The sequence below is a fragment of the Pinus tabuliformis genome, chromosome 3_2, assembly GCF_031772625.1.
Source record: "Pinus tabuliformis cultivar Carrire ecotype Pingquan chromosome 3_2, CPIR1, whole genome shotgun sequence".
Classification (NCBI taxonomy): Eukaryota; Viridiplantae; Streptophyta; class Pinopsida; order Pinales; family Pinaceae; genus Pinus; species Pinus tabuliformis.
Window position 1 is genome coordinate 446,627,891 of NC_142302.1, and position 18,877 is coordinate 446,646,767.

At 37.1% G+C, this 18,877-nt stretch overlaps 1 protein-coding gene across 4 annotated transcripts in view; it reads right to left on the reverse strand.

Moving 5' to 3' along the window:
* Positions 1 to 18,877, reverse strand: part of SOS4 (pfkB-like carbohydrate kinase family protein) — a 313,487-nt gene that overhangs the window by 180,673 nt on the left and 113,937 nt on the right. For 3 of the 4 annotated variants that reach the window (XM_089416505.1, XM_089416506.1, XM_089416509.1), the window contains exon 10: positions 3,260 to 3,316. The exons of the other annotated variant lie outside the window; for it this stretch is intronic. In XM_089416505.1, coding sequence (XP_089272631.1) covers positions 3,260 to 3,316 — 57 coding nt within the window. The remainder of the gene's footprint in view (positions 1 to 3,259; positions 3,317 to 18,877) is intronic. 4 annotated transcript variants of the gene reach the window in all.

Sequence of the window (18,877 nt, forward strand, 5' to 3'; positions counted from 1 at the left end):
TTTTGACCGGTTAGGGCTAAATTTCGGTCACAAGGCAGGGTTAACCGGGTTTTTAGGCCGGTTCCGACCGGCAGGCCAGCTAACCGGCCGGTTGGACCGGTAACCGGTTTTTGTGAGCGGTTTTAAAAACTGGGGCTCACACTACTCTAAAAACAAGCTATGATTAATGGCTGAAAACTGAAATATGCAGAAAATTAAAGATCTCACAGCAATTCCAGAGAGCAACACCAACACGATTTGGACCCCAAAGTCTTTTTATTAACCAGAAAATCAGATTACAAGAGAGCTTTTTCAGTACAGACTCACAGATCAGATCTCGTGGAATGACCCCCTAAGACCCTATATAAAGGAAATGATCCTAACGGCTAGTTCGAGTGATCCATGTAGAAATGATCTCGACCGTTGATGAGGATCAAGACATCTCTTGATCTCATCCGTCGATTTATTAACTTAAAATATTATTATTTTATTAGTTAGGGTTTTTGCTTCATTTTTATTTTTATTTTTTTATTTTTTTAATTAATTTTTTTTTTATTATTTTATTATTTTTATTCATTTTTTTATTTTTTTAATTCATTTAACATGGATCACTGAACTAAGCTTTCGGAAACATCACCTAGGACCTAGGACTTAGGACTCATGAGGGGATTTAAAACATTTCTCGACCCTCAGGACACATTACATCATGACTTTTACAATTTACATCTCAAGGGGACAAGCCCACTTAATACAGACCCTCATAAATCACCCAGCTCTGCGACACCACGATAATCTAGCAGATCAACACACTAGGATTCTCCTAAAGTTCTAATGACAAAATCAATCCCGGCTTTGGGGTCAGGTTTGAAGGAAAACTCTGCCGATCCGTGGATCGGTGAGACGAAAAACCTTCCGGGACATAGATTATCATAGAAAATTAGGTCCACCTAGGCAGCTTACATACATGACTCATGTCTACTAAGATTATTTACAATCAATACATGCAGACTGGGTTTACAATCAAAAAGATCAAGTTGCTGATGATGGCAGGATGGCATGGACATGCTGATCAGGTGCTGCCCCTTTTTGCCAAGAAAAGGGGGATGTACTGCATGGGTAGTTGACCAGTAGAGGTCAACACTCCCTAAACACATGTTCAAGGAGTGCTTTTATTGAGGCGAGCATGTTCCCAAAAACGCTCCTAGATGGGAGCATTTAGGAGGTGTTCTCCTTAGGGTGCTTCCTAAACATTCCCTCTCAAAGCATACTTCAGAACAAAGCATTGTGGCAGGGGGGGTACTCACCCCCTTTCATAAGGGTGGAATGTAATGTACCTAGGTGGGATAATATGGGGTACTAGTGAGGTATCCAAGGAGGATAAAGAATACAATGTGCCATAATCATAGAATAGGCTCACTATGTAGTTAAAGGAAATAATTTAATAATAAAGGGTAGTTGGCATAAAGCCCTAGGAATACTCATGAAAGAATATAAATGCATATAAGTACCATTGTATTGAGATATGTTGGATATTAGATGTTGATTATTTTATTGTAGTGAGCATGGCTTGTGGAGTGATTTCTTCCGTGAGGAATATTTGATGCTGTTACCCTACCTTAAGGGTTCTTCTCTGTATTCTTGTGTTCTTTATGATATGGATGTATTTTGGTATTTCTAAAATCAAGGATTTATTCTCAGCTAAGATCTTTTCTTCTTTGATCTATGAAGGTTTACTACAATATAGCCAACTGTAATGTTATTCTAGTTCCAACATTCAAAAGACAAAGTGCATTGATGGGTATATAAACTTTAACGACACTCTAAGCCTTTCCAATCAAAAGTGAGTAGGTACTACTTATTTTTCGTTTTAACAAACTAAAGTATCTCAAGGCTCAATGAGAATGGTTGCATTTAAAGGAATTTCTTCAATTTTAGAGTGGGAATTTGAAAATGTTACAATGTAGAAGTGCACAACAAGCATCTACACACAACCATGGTTGTTATGGTAGTGCTTACATGCCAATCTTTCTTCAGACCATTTCTTATAAAGCATGGCATACTCACATGATTTGTATAAGTTCCACACCTTCTAACAAAGGGTTGACCTTTGAGGACCTTACCTTTGCTCAAGTAATGCTACCATGGAACTTTAGATAGAAATGAATTGGCTATTAATTACCCAACTTTCTACCTAAGCATCTTGGGGCCACCAACCCTAAAGCCAACTTAGTAGAGTCGATTCCTTCCCTTCCTTAAGCCCAAACAAGGTAAGGTCACTTACCTGAGACAAAGGTAAGGGCTTGTAAGGTATTCGAAGGAATTTCTAGATTGACCATGTTATTTGTTGTGTTGTCAATGTTTCAAACCTTAACTCCACAAACCATCTTCATGAATACTTAAATCCCAACTTCACGTACATCGATTCACTATGTCCCAATGATGCTCTATGACATTGAGCTTGAATATTAATGACACAACAAACGATGTAGTCAATCTAGAAATTCCTTCTAATACAAACGACAACTTATAAAACATGAAAGAAATAATATCTTGAAAAGTCCTACATAGTCTATGCCTTGACTTACACACTATTAGGAAAACAAGGGCATAGGTCACATGGAAAAAAAATGTGTATCCATGGGTTTCTCTCAACAAAGATAGCTTGATATTCTCATTTCAAATGGTTGTGTAAGTGCATGTATATCTAATTTTCCTATGGCAATAAAGTCAATTCATAATTAATATTTGAAATGCTTAAAGATAAATAACAACGATAAGGGGTTTGAAATGATGCCTTTCATGTAAAGAAATCAACTTCAAAGCTTATTAATTCATATTTTTGTAATGAGAGAATTTTTTTATTTACCGTGATTAATGTCTAGGAATTCACTTACATGTTGACAGGTATCAAATATATTCGTTCAAGTTTATACACTTAATATTTTTTATTATTTCTGTATTTTGTATTATGCATGGGTCTCGATTTGATTCATCCATACTAACAGAATGATAATGTTTGCATATTATTTATAATTGCTGGGTGTCTTGATTATGTTATTTTCATGTGTGATTTGCTTGTTAGACACGTTTATAAACTAGACTGAATATTTCGGCAAATGGAGCATAGGAATGGGAAAAAAGATTAAGCTACATAATGTATGGACACTCGTTCCTCATTTGTAGATGTTAATTGATGCAAAAGTCTTCAAGAAATGATTTACCATAAAATACCTTTGCGATTAGTTTTGTGCATATTTGAGGATAAAAACAAATGACTTACAGTAAAATATGCTGGTATTTTAGGCATTATGACCTTGAACTGTTCAGGGGGTTGTCCCTGCAATTATCAGAGGTTACAAATGCCAATGGCACACAAGGATTAATGAAATGACCTCACTGTTCTAAAAAAGAGTACCATATATCATGTAATCTAACACAATTGAGAATAAAATAGCAAATGCAAGTAATATATTAAATATAGAAACCTCATTAAGTTATAGACAATAGAAACATAAATGACACAAATGTTAAGAGGAAAACCCATCTTTCATATATCTTGTTGATACTACGTTCTTCAAACTCACTAGCTCAAAAGCAAGAAGATGAAATATTTCCAAGGCAAACAAACACTTTACAATGTTATCTTGACCTTCAAAAGATATTATCCTAGATTGTTATATATTTCTTGATTGTTTTCTGAATGGAACATAAATATCTAGTCATCTAATACAAAATAATAAGCTTTTTTATCAATCATACATCATCGGAAAATGTTCAATTCATATACCACCTTATGATTGTTAGATCAATGTCTTTGTCTTCCAAGGTTCAAGGTCCTTCAAATCCATAGTATAGTATTCTCATTTCCAAAAATAAATTATACCAATGGCCATGCAAAATCATCGTTTTGATTATTTTCAAGTTAGAGCTACACCATCCTCCAAACTTGTTTCTTTCATTAGTGTTCTTATCACCATTATCTCTCTCAGGTTTTCTATTATGTCCCTCCTTAACAAGCATGACTTTCCTGTCTTTCATATTACTAGCATCCTTCTAACTAATTTCTAATTAGACCAACACTCTCCTCTAAAGCTGTTTACTTCACTGTTGTCGTGATTACCATTATTTCTCTTAGTTTTCTATTATTTCCTCTTTTACATGAACAACTTTCATGTTTCTAGCATTATCTACACTCAAGAGTGTCATGGCCACCTACAATACATATATGGCACAATTGTTTGTTCGGGTATTTAGATTCAAGATGTCATGAGGTTTACAACTCCTCAATCATTTCTTTCTTTTCTTTGCCCAGTTGTCATTTCTCTAATTAATTTAGCAAAATCTCCTCTTTAGTGGATCAACTTCAAAGGTTTTGTCTCACTTCTTCATAACAACCTCCAATAATCTCCACTTTCTATTTTTAATTCAAATTAACCGCTTCTTCATATAACTACCTTCATCTTATCTATGTATTCGGACACCACTGCATGAAAAATTCATATTTTCAACAGATTACATGATATTTTTGTATCCATCTTCTTGATAAGAACCTTTGATTTCAACTTATATAAATGCAAACATTGTCCCCCTCCCTCTGCAAGTTGCATATCTCAAATACTAATGATGTACTTTGGCAGGTGCAAGCTAGAATGAGAGCACAATTGCTCTAGCACAAGTGAATTGGAAGTTGAGCATGCTTTCGTTGACACGCACAAGTTGGAATCCAAGAACAATGACTATGGACAAGAAATCTTACTAGGGAATGCACACACTATAGGTCAGGTGCAATTACTTTGTACGTGCATATCCAAAGCTCCATGCAGTTATTCAAGCACAAATAGGCCAGAAGACAATGATGAAACATTACTCTTTTATGTGGAATAAATTAGGGAGCTTGGCTGAAAAATATTTGTGTCTAGACTCTAGTCTCCATATGGTGTTTGATGATCACCAAGGCCTTTTATTAGAGTTATTATTGATGATAACGACAATGATGTGGAATGCCAATGTTACCTGTTTGATTCACTTATTCAACTGGGAATTGCGAGAAGCCCTAGTCACATGAGAGTTGTCATTGGCAGTGCAAGAGATGTATATATAGTGGGGTTGTGCTCAATAATGATAATAAATACGTGACATTATGCAAATTGGTAGCTATGGTGATTTAATCAAGTGTAGAAGGTAGTCAATCAATAGCTACTAGTGAGGAGAAAAACTTAGATCATAGTGAGCAATATCATGTAGTATGGAGGCATGGTGGTCCACCACAACCAATGTTCAAGTTGGCTACATACAAACATCACAACTTTTCATGCATGTAACTATTCAATGTGTATTTCTGTAATGTTGTATACTATTAAATCAACTCATTTATACCTATTTTTTGAATATCTCCAACATTCCAAAATTATATTAACTTCTACTTCATGAGCACTTTCATTCTTCATATGCATCAAGGGAAAATCTCAGGCTACATTTTTTTTTCAAAGAAGTCTCATTGTTCAAGAGAGTAACAAGCGCAATCTATGCAATTTTGAAGGGAAACAGTTCCCTGCACCTTGCAAGGCCATGGATAGGCCTCAATAGCCTCATGGCAGACCTAGCTCATAAGAACTCTAGAACCCTTGAAAATGATGTCATAGAAGTTCATGTCATACAAAACACCCTAGATTTTTCAAAACCATAAAATATATTTTGTGGCCATAAATCTCATTTTCGAGGTATTAATGTAAATTTTTAGGGCCAACCTATAATTGACAAATACATTAAATATCAGACCAACTAACATAACAAGTAAAAGTAAAAAGCATATTCAACCAAGAAAATATCCACCAGAAAGGTTACAATGAAGGGATAAGCACTAAGTTTAACCACTATTGAAATGAAGTCAACAGTGTTAAGTACCAATTTGGTAATGTCAAAAAAACACAAAAACATCATTCAAAAAATTAGACAAGACACAAGGAAGCCAATGCTTTTTGGAACAACTTAATGCTGAGGAACATGAGAAGAATTAGTGCATGCAAATGGGGATTGAAGACAGGGAGGAAATATTCAAACTATGACAAAACTTAGATGACGCATTGTAACCTCTATCCTCCCAGAGCCCAATCTTGAGCCAAAGCTTATCATTCACATCTCACTCAAGAAACTAGAACTTCCTTAGAACAACAGAGATTAACAAAGTTAAGCTTGCACTACCTAAATACCACATCAAGTAAAGAAAAACAACTAGCATATGGTTCAACAAAATTAGGAGATAATTTTTTATGAATCCATCCCATGACGATGAAGAAAGAATTTTATCTATGTGCATGTGCCTTGAAGGAGATGCATATGTTTGGGTTATGTGGGGGGCACACAAAACTAATAGTCGATCCACAAATTGATAAATGTTTCACAATGATTTCTTCAATAGATTCCATGATGATGGAAGATATATTCATTGCATTTAATCATATATGCTAGACCGGATTAGTGGGAGAATGTACCCATAAATGGGACGTACTCACAACTCGAGTCCCAAACCTTCAAGATGACCAAATGTTAAAAATGTATATTGCAACTCAAAAAGACATTATTACCCACCCAAGCAAGTAACCCCTAGGAGAAAAAAAAATCTCCTATTATTCAACTTGTCAACAAACAGCCCTATGATGATCCACAAATAGCTAGTCTCAGATGCCTCTCATCCATGCTCCAGTGAATGCTTTCTTTACATCTAGCCTACTCATTCAATGAAATTGGGTCATCAAATATGAGGGACATTAGCCATTTTTGTATTCAAGTGCTTTCATTTAATGTTTAAGGGCATTCTACTATGGATCGTAGGTCGAATTGGATGAAAAACCACTTTTGGTTGTGTTGTCGCTCAAATTGTACAAGCAAGAAGCGACAATGATCAAGACGAGGATTGCCACTCTAATCCCCGCCCCCTCCACTCTAGTTGTCTCCCAACAACAAACTATGGGGGGTAGTCCCTATGAAACGTGAAGATGAAAGACATGTCGACAACCAACAAGTCCGGGAGACACAACTAAATGGTCTAGCGACTTGGTTAATTTGGCAAGTTTAGTGTTAGATTAGATTACTTTGAAAGACCAATGCCTCAAATGGAGTCAAAATACTTTCTTTACGTGAATTATCTACCAAGCCACTACATGAATAGTTGCTGCTTTAGGATGCTTCACTATCCTATATGAAATGCAACACCTAAAAACTAAGTGAAATGCAAGATCTTGGTTTATTTTAAGTTAGATGCCTAACTAGATGAATCCTTTCCCTTAGCTATTTTGAAACTAGTCTCTAGAGTAGGTTGTGGAGAGAAGCCCAAGGAAAGATAGCAATGGCTATATTAACGATACCTCCCCTAGAAATCTAACCACCCGATGCCTTTGACGCTGCAAAGACTGTGGCTCTAACGACTGCAAGGTCACCGTGTTAACCACTAAAGAGGGTCTAGACTTCGCAAGCTAGATGAGAAAGGTGGTCCTAAAGTCTTTCAACCAAGCTTATGCTTGGAGGTAAGTTAATTAATGCAAGGCTAATCCTAGAATGCAAGTGCAAAATATGAGTGATTATCTTTTAGGTGAAATTGTTAAGTGTCTTAAGTACTTCGAGATAAATTACAATGATATCCAATTAAAACAATGAAGTATTTAACAATGTATTACCAAAAGAAAAAGTGCTCAATGAAACAAGATATATGGCCCAAGAAAATGTTGCCGAGATTATCAGTATCACAATGGACAATTACTCATGAAATGACAATAAATCAACAAGTCCAATGTTTCTTAACACAATTAGCAACTTCCAAGATTACTTAGATTATAACAATAGAATTGCTAATGTGCCAATTAGATACAAAAGAGAAAAATTGAATTCCTTATGAACACAATTAGATTACTTCAAGATTTCTCTTATCCCAATTATGATTAGACAAGTGCTTTAAGAGTGACTTAGATTAACAAGATTATAAATTGAGGATGTGAAGCTCACTTGCAACAAGTTAGTAAATCCACAAGAAGTACTTATTCCACAATAGCAATGAAAAGCAATGTATTCACTTGTTCAATAACCAATGATAGCAATGACAACTAGAAGTATTCCTTTAGAAACAATGTCACAATAATACTAGCTATCAATGAGGAAAAGAGAGCATTAATCCACAATGTTACTCTTTAAGCCAATCTTATTAAACAATTGCCAATTCAATTATCCTTTTAGAGCACTTATGTTCTTAGTTAGATGAGGATGGAAATAGTGAATGCTTATGCAAAAGTGCAATGTATGCAATATGCAAATGGATGCAAGGGATACAAAATGCAATGATGGAGCAGCCAAGAAGATGATGATTGCAGCAGTAAGAAAAACACCCAATTCCACTAGAAGACACTTATTTCAAGATGCAAGGAACAAATGCCAAATGAAATTAGATGACTATCAACCACTTTTGACACCACTGTAATGTTTATATCAGACCTTATGCAGTATATATCAGACCTTTGATTTTTATGACAGCCTTGAAGAAATGACAAGATATGCTATGAAATGCAAGTCCAACCAATGCAAGTGATATGCCAATGAAGAAATATGCTTGCAAATTAATTATTATGCCACTGTTAGGTGATTTTATCACTGCTGTAGGTGATTTTAGATGGCTGTAGCAAACATATCAGATCTGGAAATTCACCCACAGTCCACAAAACTTCTCTTATATGCAATCAATTTGACCTCAAGATTAATTCTCAATGTCTTAAGTGATTAATGAGTGAATTTAGACTTATTTTAAATGTGTTTAGGCCCTGAATACACTGTTGTCATAAAATTATTCAGAATTATAAATGAAGACAGTGATGAGAAAAGAGGGTTAGAGGGCAAACCACTAGGCCTAATGGCCTTGTAGATGGCTAGAGAGGCTTCCAATGAACTTGACTACCTGCAACCACCAAGTTAGCTCCAAAATCGCTGCAAAACCAAATGTTAGAGACAAAACACTAATGCAAACCAAACCAATGACTGAAGAATGGTTGAATGAGGGCAAGAGGAAGAGGCTAGGTCTGGAAGAAGGCCAACAATGAGGCCTAAAAGGCTAGAGGAGGCCAAGAAAGGGCAACAATGAAGGGAGGAAGGCCAAAGAGGGCCACGACAAGGGAGGAAATGCTTCCTAAAGGCTGTGGCAAGGCCTTAGAGGCCTGTGGCTAGGGGAGAAGAGCCACAGGAGGACGCCGAGAGGGTTTGAGGACCCTCTAGGGTCACAGCAAGGCCAAATATGGTTTGCGGCCTAAGAGAAAACCCCTTAACGGTTGCGGCAAGGGCAAGGAAAGCCCTTTTAGCATTGCATACAAGGGGAAAATGGGGCAGTGGCTAGGATTAAGGCCCTTAAGGGCCTGCAGCCAAGGATAAGGAGCCTCTAAGGCTCACGACAGCCTAAAAAAGGCTAGTGGCTCACCTAGAGAAGGAGAAAAGGCCACGACAGGGATGGAGGAGGGGACAGCTAGGCCTTAGAGGCCTCAAAAAAATTTTAGAACCCTACAATCAAAAAAATTCTCAAAAAAAAATGCCAAGAATCACTTCCTTAGGGCTAATGCCAAGAATCACTTTCTGGCTAGATGTTGAGCTTGGAGGATGACTGAGGGCTAGATCTTGCCTTCCTAGGCCTAGATCAGCCTCAAAACCCCAACAAAATTTCTTTGAGAGCTTAAAGATTCACCTGCACAAATTAATGAAAGAATTCCAAAACCCCAAATATATACAAAAATCTCAAAACCTCAAAACCCTAAATGCTACAAAATAAAACAAGAATTAGAAAATAATTTACAAATATTTACAAAATAAAATTATTAGCTCTCATTAGCAAATAAATTCTTTGTAGCCCAAGATCAAATCAATTTTCTTGACATTTTTTAAATAAATTGCATGGATGAATAATATCAAAAAATAGACCGGCCAAAACCCTTCTACAAAATAATTTACCACAATGAAAGCTTAGAGCCCAAACAAGGTCGGCTCTTCCCCACAGTCTATGAACTTGGAGCCCAAGGGCTAGCGTACCTGTAAATCTCTATAAATTCTCAAGATAAACTATTAATTCATATAGTGAATCAGATCACCTAAGATAACTTGTACCAATAGAATGTTCTTATCACCGACAAATGAAATAACAGTTAAAAATTATTTAGCACAATATAGGATAAACACATAGCTAACACATACCACAGATGTAATGTTCCTAATTAGAAAAAACGGTGATATGCAAAGCAATACAATACATGCCACACAATTTCAAAACATACAGTGAACACCCATGAAAACTCCAGAAATGTCAACCAGCTAAACCATTTTATTAAGTAATTGGAGCTATAGTACAATAGTGTGGAAGGAGTACACCTAGGCTTGCTTCAACAGCAAGCTTGACAAGACCCGGGTGATAAAATAGTAACCCAAATGAAGGAATAAGTTGCTCCAATGATGCCCTATGTTACCCAGTTAACTGCACTGTCTGCTGGAAAAATGCTGCTGAAAACCCCACATTTGGTGTTTAGAAAATTCTATAAAATTAGCCCCAGGCTCCTCAAAAATAACCCACCAAAACCCAAAAAGGGTTTGGTCTAGTTCTGAGCCCCGAAATTTGGCCCCAAATACCACATCCTCCTCCAACAGCTGGGAAATACAGTCTGCCTGCAAACTCCTAGAAAAAGCCCTCCAATCACTCCCTGTTAGGTCCCTATAATACTAGTGTATTCCCTTATTATTATTGTCATTGTAGCCCCTTATTGTTATTGTTGTGCCCATGTTGTACCCATATTGTTATTACTGTGCCCCATAGAAGCCCACTATTGTTATTGTTGTGCCCTTACATTATTATTGTTATGTCGGCTCTGACTATATTGTGACCCCTTAGACTCCTATATATAGAAAGGAGGTTTTGTCATTTGAATCATCCAAGAATTGTTCATTTGTGTAATGTAAAGGAGGTTGTCCCCTCGGAAAGGTTGAGTTTGAAGTCGTTGATCTATCTTTTCTTCTATTTTGTGAGCTGGTTGCATAACACTTCCAAAATGCTGAGTCACACTGCTCCAAACTTCTCCTTATTTCTTCTGGCAAAACCCAACTCCAAAACTCGCCCCACAATCAGTGAATGAAAACAGTGACTATTGCATGGTGGCATCTCCAACCAGCATTATGATTATTGGACTGCAAGAAACAAAGAAGAGTGTTGGTATTCTCGCTATGGCAGCTGCAAAGGAAGCTGTAAGGATTGAAGGGAGTTTCTCATTCCTGAAAATAGAAGGGCAAATTGTGCAGCACCAGAACGTACACTTGCTTGGGGACAAGCAACATCGGGAAGGGGGGACTATAATGTTCCCCATTGATTAATTGTACAAGGGAGGACGAAGTAGCCTATCCAACCTTGTAGGCTACAGTCAATGATAAAGGGGGAAACCCATTATCCAATGTTTTGGGGCAACATTGGGTAAATTTGGGGTAGTTGGGGAAAAAACCCAGAATTGGGGGCTAAACTTGTAACCCCTCACATCAAATAAGGAAAAGAGGCCCATAAGGAATCTATAAATAGGAGAGTGATGGAATTATTTTATGATTTATCATCATTGTGAATTGGAATATCTCTGTTTTTGAACTAAGGTTCTGAGGGTTTTAAGACCCATAATCTCTTTGGTTGGTTTCGGTGGTGATGATCCCACCCTAGCCAGTCTTTTCTCTCATCCGTTTGATGCACTGATCTGAGGCATCTAAATCTGGTTTCAGCAATCAAGGGAGAGTAATTTGTGGTTGTTGATATGATATCTTCGGTTTCTAGGACAGTGAGGCAGTGGAGGAGTAGTTTCAGACACTCTGATCCAAATGGCAACCTGAAATCCAGCCCTAACTGTGAACCACAGTTGGTTAAGGTCAGAAAAAGGCATCCGAGGTTATTCCTGTGGTCTTTCTAGGGCAGAGGCACCCTTATTAAGCTACAATGGTGATTTGTTAACTGCACAAGTGTGGAAAAGTACTGCAGGAGGAGCTGGGTTTGTCCCTTCCTCAAACAGACCAAAGCTCAGAGTTAGGTCTGTGGCCAACTCTGAAGGAGAATTGTCTGAGGCAGCGAGTTGTCTCAATTGCAGGACTTTCAAAGCCAAGCTGAGGCCACTCCTGGATAGCAGTCCCTCGTTCGATTTTCTGTTAGCCCACTGTGGCACCAAGAGCGATCTGGAACAGTGAGGACCCTCTCTAGGGTTTAACTGTATTTAGCTTGAAAGCTGTATATACATCCCCAAGGCCCCTTAGGGCTGCAAATCATTCTCCAAAGGCAGCGAATCTCATTGGCACAGCAGCAAGTGGAAGATTAGACTCATCCTCCACAGTCTGCTGAGGGCAACAAGTCAAGTTGTGATAGCAGTTCAGTCAGCAAAGTGGCAGCCAGTCAGTCAATTCCTGAAGCTGGTTATAAGGTCAGGCAGATCAGTATGCTAGTAGCATAGCTAGTAATTTAGCAGTTAATTGTGCCTTAATTGTTGTGTGAATATTGAAGGATTGTGGATCAAATCTCGTATCTATGAAGACTTGGTTTCATGTTCATGAATTATGAATGGTTTTCAATGCATTCTCTGGTATACTACTGTTCCTAATTGTCCAGTGCTACAATTGCATTAGGGAAAAAATCTATGAGAATTACAACTGGTATACTCTGTTGATGTTGCTTAATTGTTTATCACTGCATCTTAATTGTCATTTGGGAAAACTGTAAAAGATACTGTAATTTCAGTGCAATATCCTCTCACGTTTTCACAACCCTAATGGTAAAAATTCGCTAAGAACACTACATCATGACTCCACTTTAGAGCTCCTCGCTAGTGTTGAAAAGTGTAACTAGGTTCGATCTTCATAATGACATATAATTGTGATTTTATGTAAAAGATGTAAAGAAGAAAAATAAAATTATTATAATGCTTGCATCATGGGTTTCATGAGCAAGAGATTTTATTTTTAGTTAAGGCTCCCATTGTGAGCTCTTAGGGATTTTGTCATCTAGTCATAAAAGTATAAAGAGTCATTGTCATGTATTGAAGGCATGCTACACTTTGTAAAAGGTCAAATTTGTTTTGTAAGTCACCCTCCAAGACCTTGTCACTAGTCCTCACTCAAGTCGGCCTACAATTAAAGGATGATTCGAGAAAGATGAAGTCAGCCTACCCTTGGGATCATGTCGGCCTAACTGTCATGGACAAACAACTATATATAGCAGTGCTCGGCCTCATTTGGAGGACATCAATTCGGTGAAGCAAGTCTCTAACAACAAGTGCAAAAATCATACTAGAAGCAGCCTCAACATCAGTGAAGGAAGGAGACAAGGTAGCGAAGGAAGTGACATTGTTTTGGGGACTGTTTTGGGCTAGTTTACCCTCACACGTGCGAAGGAAGCAGATCCAAAGTTGTCAAGAGGAGGTCGAAAGATTACAGTCATATAAAGGTGATCTCGTTTGGGTGAAAACTTCACTGAAGGAAGCCGAGTTAGAGAGAGAAGAGTCTCTCTCAAGGAGGAGACTATTTGAGAAGCCAAAACAGATCTAGAGTTTCTGTTGTGAAGCTAAAGGACCGCAGACTTACAAGAAGAGGCCGAAATTCTGTAGGAAGCCGAGAAGAGTGAGAAGAAGGGCAACATTGATCTAAGGGTGAAGAGGTGGCTATTGACTTGGTCTTGGAAGGGCTCTAGTGTCAAGAGTCTTTGTCATGGTATTGGTATTCGTCAATTGAAGGATTTGTTTGGGTTTTCCTCTCAAAGAGAGAGGTTTGGCCCTGGCTAACAACCTATATACTGTGTCTCTTGTCTCTTTATTGTTCATGAATCTCTTTGGCCCTGGCTGACAGCCTATATACTGTGTCTCTTGTCTCTTTATTATTCATGAATTGGTAATTGTCTTGATGAAAAGAACACAATAATAACTCAAAAAGAGAAGATCATAATCAAGAAGTAAAAGGACTATCACAAGAAATTATCATAAGTAGAGAAATCACCTATCTTTTGATGCCCTAGATTTCTCAACATGGTATCGGAGCTAAGGTGACAGTTAAGGAAGGGCATCTAATCAAAGAGACACTCAAGGATCGAGTTTCAAGAAAGGAATCAAAGCAAGTCGAAGGATATCAAAGTGAAGTCAAGATCTACATCGAAGTATCAAACCCTAGATCGAAGAAGAAGTCTACATCAGCAAAACTTTTGGATCCTCTAGTCATCATCAAAAGACCACAAAGACCCTCATCAAGTTGAAGAGATCTACAAAGCAAGGTAGCCCAAAGTATAGGTATCCAAGAAAAGCACTTCAAGGACAAAGATCACATCATCTTGGAGAAAGTCGAAACCCTAGAAGCATTTTTGGATTCGCACTCATTCACCACCGAAGAAGTCGAAGTATCTTGAAGGCTAGTTATCCAAAGAAGGCTAAAGGCATTGTCATCATCTTCAAAAGACTACAAGGCAATTCCCATCTCATTGAAGCAAGGACCCCTCCCTTATCCTTAAAGAAGATCATCTGAGGAAGCATCAAGACATCCTCATCAATCACCATCAAAAGGCGTTGTCATCATAAAAGGGGCAATCACCTTTTATTGAAGAACGGGTTTCATTTGGAACAGTGTTGCGGGGGAGCGCCCCCTCCCCCCTCGATCTCGCTCCCAATCCACGCTTCGGGCGGGAGTGGGTCGGGAGCGTGCTCCCTAAAAAAATTTTCGCTCCCTGCCTTTTCGGGAGTGATTTCGGGAGCGTTTTGCCTTTTTTGCAATTTTTTTTTTTGTAGAAATGTTTGAAATGCAAATTTTTTTTAAAGAAACAAATAATTTTTTTAGTGGGGCAGCTTAATGATCAAGTCTAGGCCCTAGTATTGATATGCTATTCATGGTAATGTTAAATATTCATTTTCATCCTTTTACTTAAATTTTTAACATTACCATGAAATGACTCAGGATGTTTGAGAGTGGTTCCAGCCTCATTGGATTTCATATGGAGAAAGTAGTATTTTAGATTTCATTCAAAATCCAGTAGACTTATCAGTTTTTCAGGATTTCAGGATTGGGGGATTGCAATGTTTCCATTGAATTTTGTCATGTATTAAGGTATGGAACTCATATTTAATCAAGAGCACCAATCCCTCTATGTACCTTGATGTTAGTGACATTGGTTGTCGAACTCCTCTATCATGACCCTCCTAAAAATGTGCGCATCACTCAAACAAAATCTTGACTTGACATGCTATGCTTGTTCTATCTTATGTTAATGCTTAGAGGGTGATATTAATGACAAAGATCCCTATACAGATACAGAGGTAATGACAAAGATACCTCTAGATATTAATGCTTAGAGGGTGATATTAATGACAAAGATCCTGATTTTCCAACAAGACTAAAAAATTAGACATTTCTCGTGGTGGCAAGAGGCCCAAGCATAAGAAATAGATAATATATTTACTTCTCTTTTCTAGTTTCTAGTAGCTTTTATAACTATTGACTCTTTCATATTTATTATGATATTTTTTTAAACAATATATGACAATTTAAGTTTGAAGTTAGCAATTATAACTCATTAGTAATGAATTATGAATATGATGCTTCATGAAAGTTGAAAGTTGTTTCATTTCATTTCATTTTATAACATTTCATTTCATGTTAGATATTATTTGTTGTAATGGTTACACTTAGCTTACAAGTACACCTTTGGTGATCAATGATGATAAATGTTATATATTGAATTTTGAAAGCTTGAAACTTTAAGATTGATGAATCATGAGACTCAATATGTTGTATGTTACTATGTTACTAACTTGTGGACGTGGTTGATGAAGATTATAACTTCTAGATGATTGTTGTTGTATGGTTCAATCTATGTTTTTTTATGTTTTTTATATCTAATTCATTATTCTACATATTTTTGTTGACATATATGTATCAAAATATATATATATATATATATATATATATATATATATATATATATATATATATAAAAAAACGCTCCGGGATTCGCTCCCAAACCGGGAGCTTCTGAAAATGTCGCTCCCTCTCCTGCTCCCAAGTAACATTGATTTGGAAGAAGATCATCCAAAAAGGGCACTAATACATCTTCATCAATCACCATCAACAAAGGGATCAAGTTGAAGATTTTATCTTCACTTGACAAGTAAGTACCTTTTCTTCTATAATCTAATATAGTAAAATGACTTCATTTTGCAAGGAGATCTATAAGTTGGTTGGGTCATCAAACATCCGTGCATGGAAAACGAGGATAGACATAGCCTTTGAAGAAAATGAAGTTATTGATCATAGCAATGGAAAAGTCTCTAAACCATCCAAAGGTCTCAAGTATTATCTGAATACATCGAAAAGGATCTAAGGGCTCAAGAGATTCTTATGGAGTCCGTCAAAGATTCTCTCATATAGCAGGCTTGGAGACATCAAAAGAGATTTATGATAAGTTGGTAAAACTATTCTCTAAAGATACGTAAAAAAGGTCATATCACTTAGATCTGTTGAAGGTATCAAAGGATAAAGGGTTATCTTCATAAGATCTCAACTGCAAGATCTGGGAGAGATGATTTCAAATAAGGAAATGATCTCCTTTTTTCTAAATGCACTAATTGATGAACAAAGGTAACAAATGCCTATGAGAAAGCTATTCCATTCAACAACTTGTGGTTTCTATGCAAGATAGAAAAATGACAAGTTGAGGGCAAAAGTGCTCAAACATTTGTTGGAAAGAAAAGAAGAACATAGCTACGATTCAATGCTATGTGCATTACAAGAAAGATAGAGAAAAAGCCCATTTCACCGAAGAAGTGGAGGAAGATGAAAAGAATAAATCCAAGGAAAAGCATTAGAAGTAAGAGCTCGTGATATCACCGTAGGAAACATGAAGGATGTCTGGAACAAAATCTATCAAAGTCAACTATGAAGGATATAGCTCTTGGGAACCTCATTGAAAGCTCAAATGACACTTATTGGAAAAAGGAAGAATTCATCCAGGACAAGTCTCATCATACATCAGGAAACATCTGTTGGATAGGGATATGCAAGATCCTCAAGATTATCTTATGGAATCTATTGAAAAATCTAGGGCATTAGTGTTACTTGATTTCTCTTCCATTAGTGGCTGCTTTTGAATGCTTTTTACTTCTTTAGATTAGGATCTTCTTCACATTAGATTATTATTGTTCTTCTTCATCAAACATGAACCAATGCATGAACATAAATACACAAGAGACACATCATGTAGGCTATAAGCCAGGGCCAAAACCTCTCACTCTTTGAGAGGAAAACCCGCACAAATTGTTCTTATAGAGATTCCAATTAACGAATGTCAATACCAAGACCCTTGACCTATTAGCCTCTCCAAGACCAAGACACAAGTTCACTCGACTATCAATCTTTTGTTCCTTTCTTCGTTCTAATTTCTCTTCCTCTTCGACCTCCTTAGCAATGAGATACCATCATCACCGAGACTTTGTCACTAACATGACATTGAGATCTTTTTGCTAACTGCGACCCTTTCTCTATGGTAGTGTAGAGACTTTCTTATTGTATAATATTGAAATATACTAGCATCGAAGCATAGCACAAATCATTGTCATTGTACTATAGCTTCTACCGAGTTGTGGTCTCCAATATATCACCGTGCTATAGCTTATATGTACCCTTATCCGAACCGTGTATCTTTGCTTTAGCACCAAGACTTTTCCTCAGACATACGAACTCATGTTTCTGTGATAAGCCCTAAACATTTCCTCGTTGTTCCTTCATCATTGATCCGGGTTCCTTATGTATCTTGACATCCGAACTAGACTCCTTTCTTTTCATTGTGACTGTGACCCGAATTTCAAAGAGATCAAACTTGTTCTTCTGTGGAGATCCAAACTTGATGACTACCACTATTCATCTGAAACTTCAGAGAGATCCACGAACTGTTGACTATGGTTGCCCATCTGAATTTTAGAGTAAGATCGAACTTCTTCACTGTAATTTCTAACCGAAAATCTCAGAGATAGATCCGATTTTCCGTGTCCTAATGCAAAGAGCTTTCTTGGGTATATATAGTAGTTTGTCTTCATAATAAGTCGACATGATCTATCGAATAGGTGTGTCCTTTTAACTGTGAGCCGACATGAGTTATGTGTTAATCTTGAAGCCGATATGAGGAAGAGAATTGCGCTTGTCATTGGAGGTCTATTTAGACATAGACATAGACTCATACATTTTACATATGCTCAAGAAGAGCCCTTCATACATGACATTAATTCTTAATGAAAAATCCTAAGGTTCTCAATGGGAGCCATCTAAAATAAAATCACTTCCTCATGAAACCAATGAAGCAAGGCTTACAAAAATAATTTTATTTCCTTTTATTACATATCACAATTACATGTCATTATGAAGACCGAACCTAGTTACACTTTTCAACGCTCCCTCATGAGTCATAACTAGGGAGGTATTCATAATGGTACTTGGTCATTCTCAATCTAAAGAATTTCTCATAAGAAAAATTCAAATTTGTAACTCATTTGTATAGCATCATACCAACCAACATTTATATAGCAAGGCCTTGACTAATAGCTCTATCTCTCCATAGAGCAAAATGCTGGCAAGACAAATGATTTATAGACATCCTCATCATTGTCTCTCTCAGAATATATCCCACCCTGGTTCTCTCAGGATATGCTCCATGGAACTATTCCTTTCTTGGACTCCCCAGTCCCCAAAATAATATTGGTCCCCCACGACTACTCTTCCATGGGATTCCCTAACTCATCCCACAAGAGCATCGGATGCCAAATGATTACACAATCCTCCATTCTATCTTCTCAGGTGAAGCATAGAACATCATGTGTATCGCTCCTTCTTATACCAGGAG